The sequence below is a fragment of the Amblyraja radiata genome, chromosome 8, assembly GCF_010909765.2.
Source record: "Amblyraja radiata isolate CabotCenter1 chromosome 8, sAmbRad1.1.pri, whole genome shotgun sequence".
NCBI classification, from domain to species: domain Eukaryota; kingdom Metazoa; phylum Chordata; class Chondrichthyes; order Rajiformes; family Rajidae; genus Amblyraja; species Amblyraja radiata.
The window spans coordinates 56,655,425-56,678,285 of NC_045963.1; the positions used below are offsets into that span (position 1 = coordinate 56,655,425).

Sequence of the window (22,861 nt, forward strand, 5' to 3'; positions counted from 1 at the left end):
TTTGGCAGGAGAGATGGCAGTTTCTTATGTATCTACTATTGTCTCTCTTTCGCAGTTCTGGTGAAGGGTCCTTAGCCTGACATGTTAATGCTGTGTTTCCTTCCACAGATGTTCCCCGACCTGCTGAGTGTTTTAACATAGGGACACAAAAATGCTGGAGATACTCAGCGGGTGCAGCAGCATCTATGGAGCGAAGGAAATAGGCAATGTTTCGGCCCGAAACGTTGCCCATTTCCTTCGCTCCATAGATACTGCTGCACCCGTTGAGTTTCTCCAGCATTTTTGTGTACCTTCGATTTTCCAGCATCTGCAGTTCCTTCTTAAACACGAGTGTTTTAACATTTTCAGATCTCTTTTAAAAAATCCACATAAACCCTTGTTGATCAGACATAAGAGTGTTGAGACCTCTTTTTTGTTGCTTGCTTGATCATTCTTGGATTCTCTTTTCTTTTCCTTATCCAAATCCTCCTTCGCTGAATTCTAAAATGTTTCTGATCCTCTAGCTAACTGTTCAGTTTACAACACACAGCCCCCATCTCCTACCATCTTTATTTTCTCTTGTTAGCCACAGTTGGATCATATTGCCTGTTGTGCTTCAAATGTATATTAGTATATCACAAATTAGCCCTACTCCTCTCTACCCAAAGTCTTACAACATTATTATTTTATCTCTATAGAAAGTGCGGCATATCTAAGTTTGTTGATTGTGCCAAACTGGGTAGAAAGCGAGTTATGAAGACACAGTGTATAAAGATGCAGAGGCGTTAACCAAGTAGGTTAGAAGGTGGTAGATGGACTAGATTACTGAAAATGTGTTGTTATAGTCAAACAGCATGGAAAGAGGGGTTCCAGCCCATCGTGTTTGCACCAAAGGGCGGCACGGTGGCACAGTGATAGAGTTGCTGCCTTACAGTGCCAGAGACTCGGGATCAATCCCGACAGCGGGTGCTGTCTGTATGGAGTTTGTATGTTCTCCCCGTGACCGCGTGGGTTTTCTCCGAGATCTTCGGTTTCCTCCCACACACTGAAGGCGTACAGGTTTGTAGGTTAATTAGCTTGGTATGAATGTAAAATTGTCCCTAGTGTGTGTAGGGTAATGTTAATGTGCGGGGATCGCTTTGTTGGTGCAGACTTGGTGAGCCGAAGGGCCTGTTTGCGTGCTGTATCTCTAAACTAAACAAACTAAAATCTCAAATGTTTGGGTGTGAATCCGAGAATGTTCCTGATGTTAGGGGAGTCCAGAACCAGGGGTCACAGTTTAAGAATTAGTGGTAGGCCATTATGAGGATATAGGATGAGCCATAGGATGAGCAAAAATTTTGTTCACCCTGAGAGTTGTGAATCTGTGGAATTCTCTGTCACAGAAGGCCAATTCAATGGATGTTTTCAAGAGAGAGAGAGAGAGAGAGAGAGAGAGAGATAGTTCATAGGGCTAACGGAATCAAGGGATATGGGGAGAAAGCAGGAATGGGGTACTGATTTTGAATGATCAGCCACGATCATATTGAATGGTGGTGCTGGCTTAAAGGCCTACTCATGCACCTATTTTCTATGTTTCTATGAATCCAAGTGCAAATTTCCATAACCCAACTGGCTGGAGTGCAAGGGTCACCTATACCTTTCATTTACGTTAATTAGTCACTGACATTGCCCAGGGACCCTGTACAATGAAAATCCCCAGTAATAATTCAACAAATGAGTATTCATTGCACCCTTTCACTAATCTCCTTTCCTAAAAAGGAATGATCTTAGCCTCATATTCCAGAGTGGAAATAAAATGAAAATCAGTGAGTAGATTTTAGACCGTTTAATAAAACACTTGGTTGAAAGCTACCAATGCTAATACCGTTTGTACAATACGACTTTAAGAAACCTTCTCCCTACCCCCAAAACTGAATGAGTAACATAACTTTTACTTGATTATTTAAACATATAAAGCGATAGCATTCATCACCCAATACATATTTTACAGCCTTTAAAAATTAGTCCACTCTGCGATAATTCTGGTTATATTCCCATCCCTTAATTGAGTTTATTTTACAATAATCTCTCCCTTAACTCGATATTTCCCAAATATTCCTGCTACCTACAGTTAGGCACACATCTCCAAATGCATATTATTTGGAGTAGACGCCAGAAGCGGAAGAGATGGAGGTACATTTAATGTTCAAGTTCAGACGAGATGCCAATTGCCTTTTGTGCTAATTTTACATTTATGCTCCCTCTCCACATTCAATTTGCATCTTCCCTCTCGCTCCCCATAACCAACTATTTGAAGCAAACTACTTTAACATTAAAGTGAGATTCAGTTAATCGAATGATAACATGTGCAAGAGCCTAATAAAAGGGATTAGAGTCTTTATCGTGCATTCTAAATGAGTCACTGAAGATGCAGGAAGAAGGCACCAGCGGAGTTCCTCGGCAGCAGGATGCAAGATTCCTGGCCATCATCAGTTTGACTGGTAAATGTAGTAGGGCTTGGTCAGACCGTACAGGTCATCCTCGTACTTGGGCAGACAGCAGAAGAAGATGCCGCAGCCGATCGTCAGGATGGTGGCGCCCCACGCAAACCCGTAGGCCCAGCTGTACTCGTAAGCTCCGCTTTGGACCAGGACGTTGGTGAACTTGACTGGGTAGATAACCAGCGCCACGAACTGGAGCAGGACTGCGGAAGAGATGGGCGAGAGGAAAACAATTCAGGTTTAATCGGAAGCCTTCCTTACAATGAGGAGGGGGGGGGGGGTGAGGTTGCCTGGGGGGTGGGGAAAGATGGGAAATAGTGACAAAAATGACCTCTGCATTTTGACCTGCCATTTGTGCCAATCATGAAACAAGGAGCTCAGCAGCAAAGAAAGGCCACACAACCACCAACCAACCGTGCCTGACTATGGGGCTGAGGAGATCTTGTAGAACCTAAAGTGCTGCACATCAACAAATGATCCCGATGGGCAGCCTGCTGTGAGGTGTTCCATGGTTTTGGACTCTTTGGGAGAAAGTGGACATATTGTTCACAGCCTGTGCAGTCATGCTGAGACCAAGGCCACTGCCGTTGGGGCAAACTGAAGCCCGGGACCTCTGCTCCAGGGTCAACACTATCAGAAATGGTAGCGGTGCTGGCTGCTATTTAGAGCTATAGAGTAGAGAAAGGGGCCCTTCAGCCCATGCCAATCTTTTTGCCCATCTACACTAAAACCACTGGCTCACTTTAGGTTCATATCATTGCCTCTTAAATGTAGTGATGATATCAGATTCCACCACCTTCTCTGGCAGTGAATTACAGATATCAATCGCTCTCTGTGTGAAACCTTATCGTTCAGATCTCTTAAAACTCTTTCCTGTCACCTTAACTCTGTGCCCCCTTTTCTTTGATAGGTCTTCCAAGGGAAAACAGATTTTTACTATCCACTATCTATGCCTCTCATAATCTTGTATACTTCCCAGACTGTTCAGCCTGATTTCCAATGTCTCAGTAGCTCTTCCCAACTTTACATGAACAGGGAGAGGCAGTTCATGGTTTATCCCTAGTTGGGATGACATTGGAATGGCTGAGAATATCAGTCAGGGCAATGCGGATCAAGACTGGGAACCACTTATTTGGGACAAAGGGATCGACAGGAAGTTCAGCCCCAAGAAGGCATCCACTTTCATCGTCCCACCCCACCCTGGCCACGCTCTCGTCTCACTGTTACCATTAGGATTAGGTGCAGGTGCCTGAGAACCATTACCTCCAAGTTGAAGAACGGCCTCTTCCCATCAAACATCAGGTTCTTGAATCAATCTGTACATCCCAAACAAGAACCCTACCTCAGCACCGAACTACTGCAGAATAAAAAGGTGGCACAGCGGTAGAGTTGTGGCCTTACAGCACCAGGGAACACGGGTTCGAACCTGACAACGGGTGCTGTCTACACGGAGTTTGTACGTTCTCCCCGTGACAGCACCTGGAGTATTGTGTGCAATTTGGGTCTACTAATTTGAGGAAGGACATTATTGTTATTGAGGGAATGCAGCGTAGGTTCACCAGGTTAATTCCAGGGATGGCAGGACTGACATATGATGAAAGAATGGGTCAACTGGGCTTGTATACACTGGAATTCAGAAGGATGAGAGGGGATCTTATGGAAACCCAGAGCGGACTTGGTGGCATAAGGGCCTGTTTCCGTGCTGTATCTCTAAACTAAACCTTGCATTATATACTTTAAATTTTGCACTATGATCTGGTTTACCTCAAATAATTGATAATGGATTGGGTACATATTGTTGCACCTAATATACCTATAAAGTTGGTTCATCACCAGTCCCTATGACAAATAAACACCCTTGGCATACACTAGTGATCACGTCTGGTAGCTGCTAGGTTATGGGACAGAGCAGTGTGTACACGGGTGCAGAGTGTTCAGGGTATTGAGGGAAGAAATACTCAAGCCAAGAGGTGGTCAGAGCCTGAGGGAGAAGTGGGGGGGAGGGTACATGCCCAAAACAGATATATAGTATACTCTTACCAACAATGAAGAGGATGAATCCAATTACTCTCAGCAGACTAGGTCGCTCTTTGCACAAAGCCACGATGGACAGGATGAAGCAGATGATCAACAGTATTAAGCCGATGATCATCAGGGCCGCAGTTGCCTGTGCCCAACCTTAGACAAATAAAAGAAAGGACAAAATGTTAACCCAGAGCCTCGGACAGGACTGGAAATGCTACCTGACCCACTGAGGTACTCCAGCATCTTGTGTCTATTTACGAATGCCTTGCATGTGAACAAACTCCTGGAATGTTATCAAATTCAAACGGCCAGAATATATACATATAGTCAGCCCAACAAATGGTAGAATTAGCTCGCTCTCTCTCTCTCTCTCGCTCTCTCTCTCTCCTTTTATGAATTATTCACTGTCATCAGTCTTATGTGCTTTTGATGCCATTTATTACTTAGTACGGAGTTACAGTTACCACAGAGTGAACTTTGCGTATGTTCCTACTATTTGACGTATGGAAAAACAATTAATTTGAGGAAGGACATTCTTGCTATTGAGGGAGTGCAGCGTAGGTTTACAAGGTTAATTCCCGGGATGGTGGGACTGTCATATGCTGAGAGAATGGAGCAGCTGGGCTTGTACACTCTGGAGTTTAGAAGGATGAGAGGCGATCTCATTGAAACATATAAGATTGTTAAGGGTTTGAACACGCTAGAGGCAGGAAACATGTTCCCGATGTTGGAGAGTCCAGAACCAGGGCCACAGTTTAAGAATAAGGAGTAAGCCATTTAGAACGAAGACGAGGAAACACTTTTTCTCACAGAGAGTGGTGAATCTGTGGAATTCTCTGCCTCAGAGGGCGGTGGAGGCGGGTTCTCTGGATGCTTTCAAGAGAGCTAGATAGGGCTCTTAAAAATAACGGAGTCAGGGGATATGGGGAGAAGGCAGGAACGGGGTACTGATTGGGGATGATCAGCCATGATCACATTGAATGGCGGTGCTGGCTCAAAGGGCCGAATGGCCTAGTCCTGCACCAATTGTCTATTCTATTATCTTCCCACTATTGAACAGATGAACATCCCTATTGCCCACTCCAATGTATATATTTTTAGTTGAGCCATAAGATTACAGATACAGAAATCTGGAGCAACAATAAATCTGCTGGAGGAACGCAGTGAGTTTACCAGCATTTTTGGAGGGAATGGACAGTATCATGAGGGCAAGGCTTTGAGGCTCTAATTTATTTCCAGAACATGGATCCAGCCAGTTCCACTCTACTAGCGTGCACCTCCACCTAGTGGAACTTGTACTGCCTTAAATTACTTCTCTTTTGATTCTTCCCAATGTCTACAAATTAATGGGGAAACTACGAACCCTAGTTATGCCTGCCTTTTTGTTGACTACTTGGAATGGCTTTGTTCCAAACCTACTCCGGCACCACTCCCAACTGTGCTCCACATAACTACATTGCCAGCGCCATTGGTGTTGCCTCCTGCACCTGTGCAGAACTTGGGTATTTCATCATCTTCACTACTAATTTCTTCCCTAGTCTCAAAAGTCACGGACAATATTAACCATATAACCATATAACAATTACAGCACGGAAACAGGCCATCTCGGCCCTACAAGTCCGTGCCGAACAATTTTTTTCCCTTAGTCCCACCTGCCTGCACTCATACCATAACCCTCCATTCCCTTCTCATCCATATGCCTATCCAATTTATTCTTAAATGATACCAACGAACCTGCCGCCACCACTTCCACTGGAAGCTCATTCCGCACCGCTACCACTCTCTGAATAAAGAAGTTCCCCCTCATGTTACCCCTAAACTTCTGTCCCTTAATTCTGAAGTCATGTCCTCTTGTTTGAATCTTCCCTATTCTCAAAGGGAAAAGCTTGATCACATCAACTCTGTCTATCCCTCTCATCATTTTAAAGACCTCTATCAAGTCCCCCCTTAACCTTCTGCGCTCCAGAGAATAAAGACCTAACTTATTCAACCTATCTCTGTAACTTAGTTGTTGAAACCCAGGCAACATTTTAGTAAATCTCCTCTGTACTCTCTCTATTTTGTTGTCATCCTTCCTATAATTGGGCGACCAAAATTGTACACCATACTCCAGATTTGGTCTCACCAATGCCTTGTACAATTTTAACATTACATCCCAGCTTCTATACTCAATGCTCTGATTTATAAAGGCTAGCATACCAAAAGCTTTATTTACCACCCTATCTATATGAGATTCCACCTTCAAGGAACTATGCACGGTTATTCCCAGATCCCTCTGTTCAACTGTATTCTTCAATTCCCTACCATTTATCATGTACGTCCTATTTTGATTTGTCCTGCCAAGGTGTAACACCTCACATTTATCAGCATTAAACTCCATCTGCCATCTTTCAGCCCATTTTTCCAAATGGCCTAAATCACTCTGTAGACTTTGGAAATCCTCTTCATTATCCACAACACCCCCTATCTTGGTATCATCTGCATACTTACTAATCCAATTTACCACACCATTCATCCATATCATTGATGTACATGACAAACAACAAAGGACCCAACACAGATCCCTGAGGCACCCCACTAGTCACCTGTCCTCCAACCCGACAAACAGCCATCCACCATTACCCTCTGGCTTCTCCCATTCAGCCACTGCTGAATCCATCTTGCTATTCCTGCATTTATACCCAACAGTTTAACCTTCTTAACCAACCTTCCATGAGGAACCTTGTCAAAGGCCTTACTAAAGTCCATATAGACAACATCCACTGCTTTACCCTCGTCAATTTCCCTAGTAACCTCTTCAAAAAATTCAAGAAGATTAGTCAAACATGACCTTCCAGGCACAAATCCATGTTGACTGTTCCTAATCAGACCCTGTTTATCCAGATGCTTATATATATTATCTCTAAGTATCTTTTCCATTAATTTGCCCACCACTGAAGTCAAACTAACAGGTCTATAATTGCTAGGTTTACTCTTAGAACCCTTTTTAAACAATGGAACAACATGCGCAGTACGCCAATCCTCGGGGACTATTCCCGTTTCTAATGACATTTGAAATATTTCTGTCATAGCCCCGGCTATTTCTACACTAACTTCCCTCAATGTCCTAGGGAATATCCTGTCAGGACCTGGAGACTTATCCACTTTTATATTTTTCAAAAGTGTCAGTACTTCTTTTACTTTGAAACTCATAGTATCCATAACTACTCTACTCGTTTCCCTTACCTCACATAATTCAATATCCTTCTCCTTGGTGAATACCGAAGAAAATAAATTGTTCAATATCTCCCCCATCTCTTTTGGCTCTGCAGATAGCTGCCCACTCTGTTTCTCCAATGGACCAATTTTATCCCTCGTTATCCTTTTGCTATTAATATAGCTGTAGAAACCCTTTGGATTTACTTTCACCTTACTTGCCAAAGCAACCTCATATCTTCTTTTAGCTTTTCTAATTTCTTTCTTAAGATTCTTTTTACATTCCTTATACTCCACAAGCACCTCATTTACTTCATGCTGCCTATAATTATTGTAGATCTCCCTCTTTTTCCGAACAAGATGTCCAATTTCCCTTGAAAACCAGGGCTCTTTCCAATTTTTACTGTTTCCTTTCAACCGAACAGGAACATAAAGAATTCTGTACTCATTAAAATTTCCCCTTTAAATGTCCACCATTTCTCTTCTACATCTTTCCCATAAAACAAAATGTCCCAGTCCACTCCTTTTAAATCATCTCGCATCTCATCAAAGTTAGCCTTTCTCCAATCAAAAATCTCAACCCTATGTCCAGTTCTGACCTTCTCCATAATTATATTGAAACTAATGGTATTGTGATCACTGGACCCGAAGTGCTCCCCAACGCATACCTCCGCCACCTGTCCCGTCTCATTTCCTAACAGGAGGTCCAGCACTGCCCCTCCGCTAGTAGGTACCTCTATGTATTGCTGCAAAAAACTATCCTGCACACATTTTACAAACTCCAAACCATCCAGCCCATTTACAGAATGTGTTTCCCAGTCTATGTGTGGAAAGTTGAAATCTCCCACAATCACTACCTTGTGCTTACTACTAATATCTGCTATCTCCTTACATATTTGCTCTTCCAATTCTCGTTCCCCATTTGGCGGTCTATAATACACCCCTATAAGTGTTGCTACACCTTTCCCACTTCTCAGTTCCTCCCAAATAGCCTCCCTAGATGAGCCCTCCAATCTATCCTGCCAAAGCACTGCTGTAATATCTTCCCTGACTAGCAATGCAACACCACCACCTCTTGCCCCTCCAATTCTATCACACCTGAAGCAACGAAATCCTGGAATATTTAGTTTCCAATCACAGCCCTCCTGCAACCATGTTTCACTGATCGCCACAACATCATACTTCCATGTTCCATATTTTCCTGAGAACCTCTGTCTCATCTGGAAGGACTGCTGGGGTCCCTGGATGGAAGTGAGGAAGGAGGTACAGGGGTAAGTGTCACATCTCCTGTTGTTGCTGGTGGTGGGGAAGGTGGTAGTCGGACAGGTGCTAGATCTCCTGCGGCTGCAGGAATAACGGTTAGCCTTCCATCTCAATACCAATTTCTTGCCCTATCCCATAAAATGTTCAACAAAATGAATGACTGAGCAACCACTGGCAAATCTCTCCCACATGCTTAGTCTTTTTCTAGGGTAAGGAGATCAAAGGTTTACATAATTATCTAGTTAGGTTTTTCTAAGATGCTATATAATTATAGTAAGGGATCTTTACAACAACCTAAATGTATCAATTGATGTAACTGCATATTACCATTTAGTAACCTGTGTACAAGAGTATCCAGATTGTTTGGATAATCAACAATTCTCTATCTCTCGCAACCTAAAAGGTAGTCAGCTTTCCAGTTTTCTCCACCAAAGTGGATAATCTCATATTTTTCCAAACCGTCCGCCATGTACCACAGTGGTGCCCTCTCTTGAAGACATCTCTTGAAGGCCCTTTGCTTCCTACTGTCCCAACAGACATAAAACTTACTGGAGAATCAAAATGAAATGTAAATGGGATCACAAATGCAAATCATTTACTTACTAATTCACAAGGCTATATGATATATTTTATCAAAAGAATGATTAAAATATGGAAATCAATAACATTTGCGGATGCTGCAAACCTGAAATTAATGCTAAAATGCTGCATACCGTTACTAAACTAATAGTCACAGGCGTGGGGCAGAGTGGTGCAGCTGGCAGAACAACTATCCCTCAGCTCTGGTAACCTGGGTTCAATCTACACCTCTGCTGCTGTGTGGAGTTTGGGCACTCTCCCCTGTGACTCTGGGTTTCCTCCGGGTGCTCCGGTTTCTTCCCACATCCTAAACAAGTGTGTTGGTTGGTGAATTGAACTGCTGTAAATTGTCGTTATTGAATAGGTGAGTGGTAGAATCAGGGGAATGAAGGGAGAGTGAAATGGAGTTTGTGAGAGTTAGTGCAACCGGGTGCTTCACTGTCAGCACTGAGCCAAGGGGCTGAAGGGCCTGTTTCCACGCTGTGTGACAAAAAATACTGAAATCTACGTTTCAGTCAGAAAAAGATGCACAAACCTGAAAGAAAACTGATTCAATTACCAGTCATGGAGGAACAGCACTCTCCCCATTCTGAGACTGGTCGAAGCTGATCGTTCCTCTTGGCACACCCACGCAGAAGTAGGTCCAAATTAAATTCCTCCCCCTGTTCCCTACCTCAGCCATCACCGGATGCGGATGTTTACACAATACTAGAGAGATGCACATTCTCTGAATATGTCCCCTGGAACCTCTGCCCCACTCACCAGAACAGACAAAGGGTAGAATCTGGGAAGATGGCGAAAACAAAATGGGAACAGTATATAATTAGTGCATTTGAGTGTTTGATGGTTGGTACAGTCTGGAATAGCTGAAAGGTTGCTGCCGTGTTGTACGATTCCTTGATACACTGGTTTAGATTAGTATCATAAATCACTTGAAGAAAATGATTACTGATAATGTGCATGTAAACATATAGGAATTATATGATGTGTGATGAAAACATTTATTTGAATGTGCTGTTGGTATGGTTTGATATTATTTACGTATATTTTGAAATTTAAAAAAGGAAATTGAATACATTGGTCTCTTTGTCCCTGAACTTACTGCACAGCGGAATCCCATCTTGTATAGAAGGAGCCCACTAAGATACAGGTGTCAGAGGTTATGGGGAGAAGGCAGAAGAATAAGGTTAGGAGGGAGAGATAGATCAGCCATGATTGAATGGCAGAGTAGATTTAATGGGGTTGAATGGCCTAATTCTGCTCCTATCATTTATGATCCAAAGTTAACCACCTTCACTGCCTTGCCTATAACAGAATTCCTTATTTCACTGTGATAACAAACAAGTGATATATTTCAGCAAATGGACACTAAGGCCAATATATAGAATAACAGTTATACAACATAAAAACATGCTGTTTGGCCTAACTTGTCTAGGCTGACCAAGATGCCTAACTGTGCTAGTCCCATTATAGGCCGTATCCCGTTTCTAACCATGTATTTGTCCAACTGTCTTTTATTAGAAATATTCTATATACAAGTAAAAAAGTTTCCACATTCCTCAGTATGTTTATTCTACTTATGAAAAATGGTAGAATTTGCTCATTCCTTCTATAATCATCAGCATTGATAACAGGAAAATATCCTATGGTCAATTCTTTTGAACCCCTTTTCATTCTTCACCATCACATGTTGTTCCCCTCCCCCAACCCTTTCATTCTTCCCCCAAGTCCATTTTAGTTTAGTTTAGTTTAAAGATACAGAGTGGAAACAGGCCCTTCGGACCACCGAGTTCACAGTGACCAGTGATCCCCGCACACCAACACTGTCCTACACACACTAGGGACAATTTACAGTTATGCCAAGTCAATTAGCCTACAAGCCGTGTTCAAGAAGGAACTGCAGATGCTGGAAGATCGAAGGTACACAAAAATGCTGGAGAAACTCAGCGGGTGCAGCAGCATCTATGGAGCGAAGGAAATAGGTGACGTTTCGGGCCGAAACCCTTCTTCAGCCTGTACGTCTTTGGAGTGTGGAAGGAAACCGTAGCACCCAGAGAAAACCCATGCAGGTCATGGGGCAAAGGCACAATCTCCATACACACAGCACCCGTAGTCAGGATCGAACCCGGGCCTCTGACACTGTAAGGCTGCAACTCTACCGCTGTGCCACCTTGTCACCCTCAGGTTATCTGCTCTCAAATTCCAGAACCTATTTCCCACTCCCAACAAAAAATGAACCACTTGTAGTCAACATTTTTCTGTGAGTAAATTTGCACTAATGCTGACATTCTTCTCATTTATAATAAAGGGATATGTGTTCACAGACATACAGAGATTGTATTAAAGAGTAACTTGAAAAGAATGCCAAACAAGAATGCTGTGGTAAAGAGTCAAGCCGAAAGAGCCTGGAATTTAACCAGTCTGACTCATTTTGTCTGGCAGGCACAGTAAGGGAGCATCTCCAAAATTCACCACTAGAACTGTTGGTTGGCTTCTGGCTTTATACATTGCGGCTATACTGATGCTGGAACTTGGCTCATCATACTTTGAGAATCTGTACTTATCGATAGAAAACAGTATTTCATCCCTCTTGACCCATTCCTTCTCGCCTGAGATGCTGCCTGTCCCGCTGAGTTACTCCAGCTTTTTGTGTCTATCTTCAGTTTAAACCAGCATCTGCAGTTCCTTCTTACACATTGAAAGATTCCTGTTCGCAATGCACTCTCTGTATCATGTGGACTGGGGAGATGAGGTTCGACCCAGCAGCAATGAGCACAGAGAGGATGGGTGGTGGTGGTTCAGACGTTCGATCTGTCCACTGTTGGCTAAGCCCGAGCTTAAACCCTCCTTGTCTGAAGGTGGGAGAGCAAGCCTGGTTGATTCTGTTACCTGCCCACAGAGAAGCCCATTCACTGTGACATTATCTTTCAAAATGTCTTTGCTACCTCATTGGAGACCCTCAGACTTCTTTAATTGGACTTTCCCTTGCACTGAAAGATATTCCCTTTATTCTGTATCTGTAAACCATGGACGGCTCAATTGTAATCATAGATAGTCTTTCCACTGACTGGATAACGTGCAACAAAAAGGCTTTTCACTGTTTTTCAGCACATGTGTCAATAATTAAACTAAAATGCCAACCACCAATATTCTCCAGCTCAATGGTATGTTACTTTGTCACATGTACCAAGGTACAGTGAAATTCATTTTTGTATACAGTTCAGAGCAAGTATCACTATACATAAGCACTTATATACATATTAGGTTAGCATCCCAGATGCAGTACAAGTTAGGTCTTTATTCTCTGGAGCGCAGAAGGTTAAGGGGGGACTTGATAGAGGTCTTTAAAATGATGAGAGGGATAGACAGAGTTGATGCGATCAAGCTTTTCCCTTTGAGAATAGGGAAGATTCAAACAAGAGGACATGACTTCAGAATTAAGGGACAGAAGTTTAGGGGTAACATGAGGGGGAACTTCTTTATTCAGAGAGTGGTAGCGGTGTGGAATGAGCTTCCAGTGGAAGTGGTGGCGGCAGGTTCGTTGGTATCATTTAAGAATAAATTGGATAGGCATATGGATGAGAAGGGAATGGAGGGTTATGGTATGAGTGCAGGCAGGTGGGACTAAGGGAAAAAAATTGTTCGGCACGGACTTGTAGGGCCGAGATGGCCTGTTTCCGTGCTGTAATTGTTATATGGTTATTTATATGGTTTGGGTTGAGACCCTTTTTCAGACCTGTCTGAAGAAGAGTCTCGACCCTGAAACGCCATCTATTCCTTTTCTCCAGAGATGCTGCCTGACCCGCTAAGTTACTCCAGCATTTTGTGTCTATCATCTATCTATGAATCTATCTAGACCCTTCTGTTTTATTCATAAGGAGAGGATCTAAATTGAGGGTTTAATGTAAGATATATGAAAGAAAAATTTCCTAGTTAGGAAATTGACTAACTGACAGGAGGTATTAATATTATGGACATAATAAAAGTTCCCAACCCGAAACATTAGCTGTTTCTCTTTACACATGTGTTACCCGCTGTGTCTTTGCATAATGTTCATATTTCAATTCAGTTTTCACTGGGGCATCCTGAACATAAACATACTTCTGAGGTGTAAAAGTACATTGGTTCCTCTGTGGGAAGGATGTTGCCCTGGTTGCCCATCCTCAGTGTATTCTTGCTTCTTCTGCTACAAGGAAGCTCCATTACAAACTGGTGTGTTGCTTCCAGATTCACTAAGAAGCTTCATTGTGAGTGATGTTGTTCCTATCCAATCTCCACTGCTTTTGCCACTGTCATTATCCATTGGCTGAGAGCTTCAGGTGCTGTGTTTTGGATATGAGACAAGTTGAAGAGGGAAGAGACTGGTGTCTGTATGGAAAGAAGGGAGAATGGGAGAACGAGAGAGGGCCAAAAGAATGGAAGGGAGAGGAAAATGAGAGGATAGGAATGGAGGGAGGGGGAAAACTTAAGGGACAAAGGTTTACGGGTAACATGAGGGGGAACTTCTTTACTCAGAGAGTGGTGGCTGTGTGGAATGAGCTTCCAGTGAAGGTGGTGGAGGCAGGTTCGTTTTTATCATTTAAAAATAAATTGGATAGTTATATGGACGGGAAAGGAATGGAGGGTTATGGTCTGAGCGCAGGTATATGGGACTAGGGGAGAATACGTGTTCGGCACGGACTAGGAGGGTCGAGATGGCCTGTTTCCGTGCTGTAATTGTTATATGGTTATATAGAAAAGAGGCAAGAGGAGAGAAAAGAGAGATAGAAAAAAAACTGCATATGTTGGAAATTTGAAATAAAAATGGAAAGTGCTAGAAACTACCATCATGCAGCATCTGTGGAGAAAGGAAACGTTTCAGGTTGGAGATTCGTTGTCAGAATAGGGAAAAGCTTTGAGTTGCAGCACGGGTGGGGAAGGATGAATAGAATAAAGGGATTATCCTGGATAGGGTGGGGCCAGGGTTGCCATGGTGATTAGCTGTCAATAGCTTAATGAGGGAAGTTGGAGAGCAAGAACGCAAATAAAAGGAACCTGGAAAGGCTGTAAAGTGTAAGATGCAGAAAATGCCCATCAGATCGGGTCACAGGCATAGAGAGAGGAAGACTGAACAAATATTACCAGTGGTTGACCCTATAGCAGAACTGGCTATTTCTGACTCAAACAGAGAAAACGAGCTAACTGAAATTGTTGAATTAATATTGAGTTAGTTAGGCTTACATTGGGCCTCATTATAATGTGGCAATGATGTCAGAGTGGGAGCACGAAGGTGAAGTAAAATGGCAGGCAACTGCAAGGCAACTAAGTGTAACAAAGTTCCTTGTAACCAAACGAGCCTTTCACTCCACCCATAGAGCTTTTAAATTGAACATCACATCATCGTGTATTCCAGCTACATTACTCACTTGTAAATGGTCAATTGCCCCACCCCTGCTATTAACTAACTCTACAAGTAAAACTGGGCTTCACTCATTCATTCATATTTCTGCCCTCTAAAAAAATTCTGTCTATCCTATTTATACAATAGACAATAGGTGCAGGGGTAGGTTATACGGCCCTTCGAGTCAGTACCCCGTTCCTGCCTTCTTCCCATATCCCCTGACTCCGCTATCCTTAAGAGCCCTATCTACCTCTTTCTTGAAAGTATCCAGCGAACCGGCCTCCACCACCATCTGAGGCAGAGAATTCCACAGACTCACAACTCTCTGTGTGAAAAAGTGTTTCCTCATCTCCGTTCTAATTGGCTTACCCCTTATTCTTAAACCGTGGCCCCTGGTTCTGGACTCCCCCAACATCGGGAACATGTTTCCTGCCTCTAGTGTGTCCAAACTCTTAATAATCTTATATGTTTCAATAAGATCCCACCACTACGCTGCACTCCCTCAATAGCAAGAATGTCCTTCTTCAAATTCGGAGACCAAAACTGCACACAATATTCCAGGTGTGGTCTCACTAGGGCCCTGTACAACTGCAGAAGGAACTCTTTGCTCCTATACTCAACTCCTCTTGTTATGAAGGCCAACATGCCATTCACTTTCTTCACTGTCTGCTGTACCTGCATGCTTACTTTCATCGACTGATGAATAAGGACCCCCCAGATCCCGTTGTACTTCCCATTTTCCCAACTTGACACTATTTAGATAATAATCTGCATTCCTGTTTTTGCTACCAAAGTGGATACCCTCACATTTATCCATATTAAACTGCATCTGCCCACTCACCCAACCTGACCAAGTCACCCTGCATTCTCATAGCATCCTCCTCATAATTTTCTCTTGTACCTCTAGTAATTTTATATACTTCCATCATGTCACATCTCAACCTCTAAAGTGAGAAAACAATCCAAGTTTGCCCAACCTCTCCTTATAGCTAATACCATCTAATCCAGGCAGCATTCTGATAAACCTCATCTTCACCCTCCCCAAGCCTTCTGTAGTGGGGCAACTAGAACTGCACACAAGACTACAAATACTGCCTAACCAAAGTTTTATATAATTTATAACACGATTTCTTAATTATTGTACTCAATTCCCTGACCAATGAAGTAAGTAGACCATATACCTTATTTACCACTCAATCTACCTGCATTGCCAGTTTCAGGAAGTTATGGATCTGGACCCCAAAATCCCTCCGTACATCAACACTGTTGAGTCTTTGCTTTAATTGTATATTTTTATTCAACCTTCTAAAGTCAACATCCCACAGTTGCTCATGGTCCTCACACATACACATACAGTACTTACATATTTACACACCACAGAAGTCCTAGCACAGATTTATGTGGAACACCACCGGACACAGACCTCCAACTAGAATAACACCCTTCCACCGTTACCCTCTGACGTCTATGGGTAAGCCAGTTCTGAATCCAAACTTCAAGGCACCATGGATCTCGTGTATCTTAATCTTCAAAATCGGCTAACACTTTATCAAATGCCTTCCTAAAATCCATGTAGATGGCATCCACTGTGGTATCCTCATCAATCGGTTTCATCGCCTCTACAAAATCGGCACGACTTGCTGCGTGCAAATCCATGCTGACTCCATAATTAGCCCATTCTCCTCCAAATGCGAGTAAATCCTCTCCAATAGCTTTCCTACCACTGGTGTGAGGCTCCACGGCCTAGAATTTCCTGGATTATTTCCGGTTGCTTTTTCAAACAAAGGAACAACATTGATTATCCCCTGGTCCTCTCGGACCTTCCCTGCAACTAGAGAGGAAGCCAAGATCATTGCCAAAGCCCCTTCCTGTCACTTCTCTTGCCTCTCCCATACCAATTATTTCTTTACCATTGTCTTTGCTTGCGCTGCTACTTTCACGTACAGGAATTGATCAAAATGATGATAAAAGTAGCATCCAAACAAGTCTTGCAGGTGCTGTTCAATGGTTTATTTATCACCACGTGTATCAGGTACAGTGATATGCAAGTTATGAATGTCTGACCCATACCCAGCCTGCACAATGTCTGGGAGACCAGCACGATGGGTTTGCAGGCTGTTGCAGACATCTTCTGCTGTGTGGAAACTCGCTTCATGGCAATACCAAACTTGTGATTTTTGAACCATCATCAAAGCAGGAAAATTGCACCCGTCCCACTGCTATTTAACAAAGGGAGGGTAATAAAAAAAATAATCAACCTGACATCTCTTAGGATGGGAAATCACTAGTTTATAACTGTGAATAAAGATCTTGGATATTTTTTAATGAATGGATATGATTAAAAGAACTACCATGAATTTTAAAGTTCCAATGAACCTAATTATATTTTGGAAAGGTAACTAGATTGCAGAAAGTTGTTTTTATGGACTTACAGACATTCTTTAAAATGTATATTATTGACCTGACCAGAAAATTGCCCAAACAACAGCTGTTCACTGTCAGTCAATCTATGGCTGATCTATCTCACTTCACCCTACTGTTTCACTCAATTCTATTCTTTCACATCTCTACCTTCTCTCCTCCGCTCCCTTTGTTTCTCTCACTCCCTTTTCTTTCACGTCTTTCTGACTCCTTTCTCACCCAATCCCTGACGCTTCTCACCCAAATCTGAGGAAGGACATTATTGCCATAGAGGGAGTGCAGAGAAGGTTCACCAGACTGATTCCTGGGATGTCAGGACTGTCTTATGAAGAAAGACTGGATAGACTTGGTTTATACTCTCTAGAATTTAGGAGATTGAGAGGGGATCTTATAGAAACTTACAAAATTCTTAAGGGGTTGGACAGGCTAGATGCAGGAAGATTGCTCCCGATGTTGGGGAAGTCCAGGACAAGGGGTCACAGCTTAAGGATAAGGGGGAAATCCTTTAAAACCGAGATGAGAAGAACTTTTTTCACACAGAGAGTGGTGAATCTCTGGAACTCCCTGCCACAGAGGGTAGTCGAGGCCAGTTCATTGGCTATATTTAAGAGGGAGTTAGATGTGGCCCTTGTGGCTAAGGGGATCAGGGGGTATGGAGAGAAGGCAGGTACGGGATACTGAGTTGGATGATCAGCCATGATCATATTGAATGGCGGTGCAGGCTCGAAGGGCCGAATGGCCTACTCCTGCACCTAATTTCTATGTTTCTATGTTTCTTCTTTCTCACATTATGCATTCTCAGTAACTTTCTCCTCTTCTTCCCCATTTCTCTATATTGCTCCCTATACTTTCTCTCTCGCTTTCCCATTGTTTTCTTTCACTTAACACTCTTCTCAAACTCGCATTCCAGTTCTTTCTGCCATTCCTTTGCTGTCATTTTCTTCTTCAGACTTCTTTCCCCGTTCTTCTCCTCTCCCCTCCCCCTCCCTCCCCGTTCTTCCCTCACATCTTTACTCTCCCTCCATCCCTCTCCGTTCTTTCTCGCATCTTTTCTCTCTTCGTTATTTCTCAAACCTCTCTCTCCGTTCTTTCACCCCACCCACCACACACCACTCTCTTACTGCGCTCTCGTTCTCTCTCAGACGTCTCCCTCACCCCCTTACCGTACTCCATGAGGTCGGACGGTTCCCACGTAGGCTCCCTGCCGCGGAACTGTTGCCACAGAGAGGCATAGTGATATTTCGAGTCCACCCATCCCGAGCTGGCCCCCAACGCGATGATGTCGAAGATAATGGCCAGGAGCAGCAGCAAGGGCAGGATCCAGCGACAGCGGGGGAAGGCGAGTCCGCATTTAAACATGGTTACACAGCTGAGGGATCAACACAACACAACGCGGATCTCCTGGGGCCCCGGCAACTCACTCGCTCACTCACTCACGGACTGACTGCAGCCTCGCCTTGTACAGAGTGCCGACGACACACAGCCCACAAACTAAGACCTGTCGGGCCGGTGACCAACACCCCAGGGAGGGGCAGCAACTCTCTCGGAGCTTTGCACGATCAAGTTACAAACCGCCAGGCAGCTGGGATTAACCCTCTCGGCACCACGACTCTGCCGACTTTTCGCACACTCCATCGAGTCGAGTTTACTGTCAAACTCACGCACTCAGCAAATAACTACTGTGGACTCTGCGCAAAAAAATAAAGTGCTGGAGGAACTCAGCGGGCCAGGCATCACCCAGAACATAGAACTCAGGAACGGCCTATCGGCCCACAATGCTTGTGCCGACAATGATGCTTAGTCAAACTCATCCCATCTGCCTCCTTATGATCTATATCCCTCTATTCCCTGCACTTCCATACTGTATGTCTATCTAATATGTGTCAATAATGTGCTCCAGAGCAATGAAGACAAGTATACCATACGCTCTCTTTACTATCCTATCTACATGTGCTGCCACCTTTAATGAGCTGTGAACTTGAACTCCAAGATCCCTCTGCGCATCAACACTGATAATGGTCTTAACTGTATACTCTTCCCAAAAATATTCAACCTCCCAAAGTGCAGTACCTCATATTGGTTAAAATCCATCTGCCATTTCTCTGCCCATTTCTGCAGCTGATCTATAATCCCATTGTATCTTCTGACAGCATTCCTCATTGTCCTCAACTCCTCCAATTTTGGTGTTGTCAACAAACTAATGCCCCTGTCCCACTTAGGAAACCTGAACAGAAACCTCTGGAGACTTTGCGCCAAACCCATGGTTTCTGTGTGGTTTCTGGAGGTTGCAGGTAGTGGAAGCAGGTAGGGAGACTGACAAAAAACCCCGGGAACCGCACGGAAACCTTGGGTGGGTTCGCCGGAGACCCAGGTTCGATCCTGGCTGTGGATGAGGTGCAGGTCTGTGTGCATGAGACGGCACGGTTGCCGAGAGTGTTTATAGCGAGTGACCTATGACTTGGGCATGCGCAGTTGGAATACCGAACTCGCTTATTAGCACATTCTCTTCCAAATGGGAGCAACTCCTCTTCAATGGTTTCCCTACCACTAATGTAAGGTTCACTGGCCTATAGTTCCCTGGATTCTCTACTTCCTTTCTTAAACAAAGGAACAACATTGGCCTCTCTCCAGTCCTCTGGGACATCACCTGTGGCTTGAGAAGAAACAAAGTTCCTCATCAAGGCCCCTCTTACCTCCCCTCAAAAACTTGGGATAGATCCCATCAAGCCCAGGGAACCTATCTTCAAGAGCTTCAGCACCACCGCCTCGCTCAACCTACCCTAGCATATTCGTATTTTCCACACTGATCTCGCTGCCCTCCTTTCTCCTCAGTGAATACAGATGCAAAGTACTGGTTTAGTACCTCACCTACATCCTTTAACTCCAAGCATAGATTATCTCGTTTATCTTTGTGCAGTTCTACCTTCTCCCTGGTCACCCTCTTAGTTTTAATGTATCTATAAAAAGCCTTGGAATTTTCCTTAATCTCACTCACCAAAGACATTTCATGGCCTGTTTTGGCCCTTCTAATCACACGCTTGAGTTCTTTCCCACTCACTTTATATTCCTCATAAGCCCCGTCTGATGCTACCTTCTTAAATCTGACATGTGCATCCTTTATCTTCCTGACCAAGTTTACAACTTCCTTGGCCATCCACTGTCCCCTTACCTTGCCATCCTTACCCCTTCTCAGGGCGCTGATTCTGCATTTTGATCAGCTGAACTTTAAACCACTCCCACATGTCATCTGTGGATTTACCCAATAACAACTGCTTCCAATCTATCCTTAGCTCCTGTCTAATGGCATTGTAATCTGCCTTGCTCCAGTTAAGTACAAAGAGAGACACAAAAAGCTGGAGTAACTCAGCGGGACAGGCAGCATCTCTGGAGAGGGAAGGGTGACGTTTCGGGTCGAAGCCCTTCTTCAGACCAGTATCTTCCCTTAACATCTAGACCTGTCTTTATTCAAAACAATCTTAAAACCTATGGGTACACCCAAAATGCTGGACTAACTCAGCGGGTCAGGAAGCATTTCTGGAGAAAAGGAATGGATGGCGTTTTGGGTGAGACCCTTCTTCAGACTGAGAGTCAGGAGAGAGTTATGAAAATGTCCAGAACAAATCACAGCCAGGGCCAAAAACTCAAGAAACTTATGGAGTTGTGATCATTATCTCCAAGTTATTCTTCCACCGCAACACCTGGCCAGGTTCGCTTCCCAATACAAGGTCCAGAGTATTCCCTCCTTGACTATCAACATACTGTGTAAGGAAACATCGAAGTCCAGACAAGTTGTGCTGCCAGTTGTGTCCCTCTCCCAAGCAGGTTTCTGTAATGGCCACAACATCATAATTCCAATCACAATCTGTGGAAGGAATGGACAGACAACATTTTAGGTCGGAACCCTTTAGACTGATTCTATGATGGACTTCGTAAAGAAATTGCGCAACATACTTCGGCTTGCACTAAGACAGTCGGGCTATCCGGTATAAATGATAACCTTTGCCTTCACTCGCTCTCAATCCCTCCCCCCTTCTCCGACTAGTCTGACTATCCTCGTTTACCTTTTATCTCTGTTTGCTTTGTTGTTACCTTCTCCTAGCTAACAATGGTCTATTCTACATTTTCCTTGATCTCCATCCCCTTTGTCTCATTTTCATAAGGTTCCGACAAATATAAGATATCCCAGTTGCTGACGACAAGAAAAGTGGAGGGGGGACATACTATGATGAAGATCAATGGACTCTGCAACAGAACTGGTTGAGTGAATCAGCAGAAACTTGACAAATTGAATTTTATGTTGGAAAAGGTGAGGTCCATGCACTTTGGGCAGTTAGTTAAAATAAATATTGCAGATGAGCAAAGTACAGAAGGATCTGGATGTGTTTGTACACAAATTGCAAAAAATTAGTGGGCAGCACAGCAAATGATTAGGAAGGTAAATGACATTGTTTCAAGAGGTTGGAGTTTAGTAATAGGGAAGTTGTATTCTAGTTGTACAGGGTGTTGGTGAGGCCACCTTATTCATCACAGGTTTGGTCCCCCTATTCAAGAAAGGATGTTCTGGCATTAGAGGTGGCTCAAAAGAAATTCACTAGGCTAATTCCTGAGAGGAGAAGGTTGCCCTATTATGAGTGGCTAAAAAAAAATTAGATTGAGATACTTTGGATTACAGAAGAATGAAGGTTTATCTGATTTAAAGATTTAAGATCTCGAGGGGCAGGACAGGGTAGATGTGGTGATATCTCCATTAGTTGGAGAATCTTGCTGGATCTTACAGAAGGTGGTAAATCTCTGGAATTTTCTGCTCTAGACATCTGCCTTGCTGACTATTGCTTTTCTTTCATATTTTGAGCAGCAGCATAGATCAATAGAGTTATACAGCATAGAAACTGGCCCTTCGGCCCAACACGTTCATGCCAATATAAGATAGTCCATTTGCCCCCTTTTGGCCATATCCCTCTAAATCTTTCCTATCTTGTACCTGTCCAAGTGCCTTTCAAATACTCTTATCGAACCTGCCTCAACTACATTCTCTGGCAGCACGTTGCATATACCCTCCACAATGCAAGCATTTTTTCTTTTGGACTCATTCACCTCACTCTACTCTAGAGATCGGGCAATGATTAACAAGCCTTCCCCATTCTGTCAGCAACAGCACTGCCTTATCTTTCAATTTCCTCATCTCTGCCTTTGTTCTTTCCACCCTTCCCCCTTCTTTGCACCATTTCCTCAGGTTTTCGTTCAGGCTAAAACGTCAGCTCAGTTTCTCCCTCTTCAAATGCTGTCAGACCTGATGACGATCTGCAGTTCTTTCTGTTTTTACTCAGGCTCCAGAAACTCACTGTGCACCTTGATGACTGATTGGTGCCACACCCAACCTACGCCTTTGGGTTGGGTGTGGCACCAATAGTGCTGATACTATGTCCATGAAACTGCAGTGTTACAATAGCACCCTGTAAATGCTGACCTCGAACAACACCAATGACGTAGTCCTCAGTTCCCACATTGCCTGAAATCTATCCACCATAACTCCATT

General features: G+C 43.6%; 1 protein-coding gene across 1 annotated transcript; it reads right to left on the bottom strand.

Moving 5' to 3' along the window:
- Nucleotides 1–1,792: 1,792 nt before the first annotated feature.
- LOC116976256 (p53 apoptosis effector related to PMP22) lies at nt 1,793–18,838 on the bottom strand. Its single transcript, XM_033025968.1, has 3 exons — nt 18,489–18,838; nt 4,503–4,640; nt 1,793–2,665 (listed from the first exon to the last, which is right to left on the bottom strand). The coding sequence occupies exons 1-3, from the start codon at nt 18,682–18,684 to the stop codon at nt 2,451–2,453; spliced, it is 549 nt and encodes a 182-aa protein (XP_032881859.1). The 5' UTR covers nt 18,685–18,838; the 3' UTR covers nt 1,793–2,450.
- Nucleotides 18,839–22,861: the final 4,023 nt, after the last annotated feature.

Bases quoted from the DNA above. Each gene is read 5' to 3' on its own strand.
- LOC116976256 (XM_033025968.1), bottom strand. From the start codon at position 18,684: ATGTTTAAATGCGGACTCGCCTTCCCCCGCTGTCGCTGGATCCTGCCC. The intron at 4,641-18,488 runs GTAAGGGGGTGA...TATTTGTCTAAG, and splicing joins GTCCGACCTCATGGAGTACG to GTTGGGCACAGGCAACTGCG. The intron at 2,666-4,502 runs GTAAGAGTATAC...TCTCTTCCGCAG, and splicing joins ATTCATCCTCTTCATTGTTG to TCCTGCTCCAGTTCGTGGCG.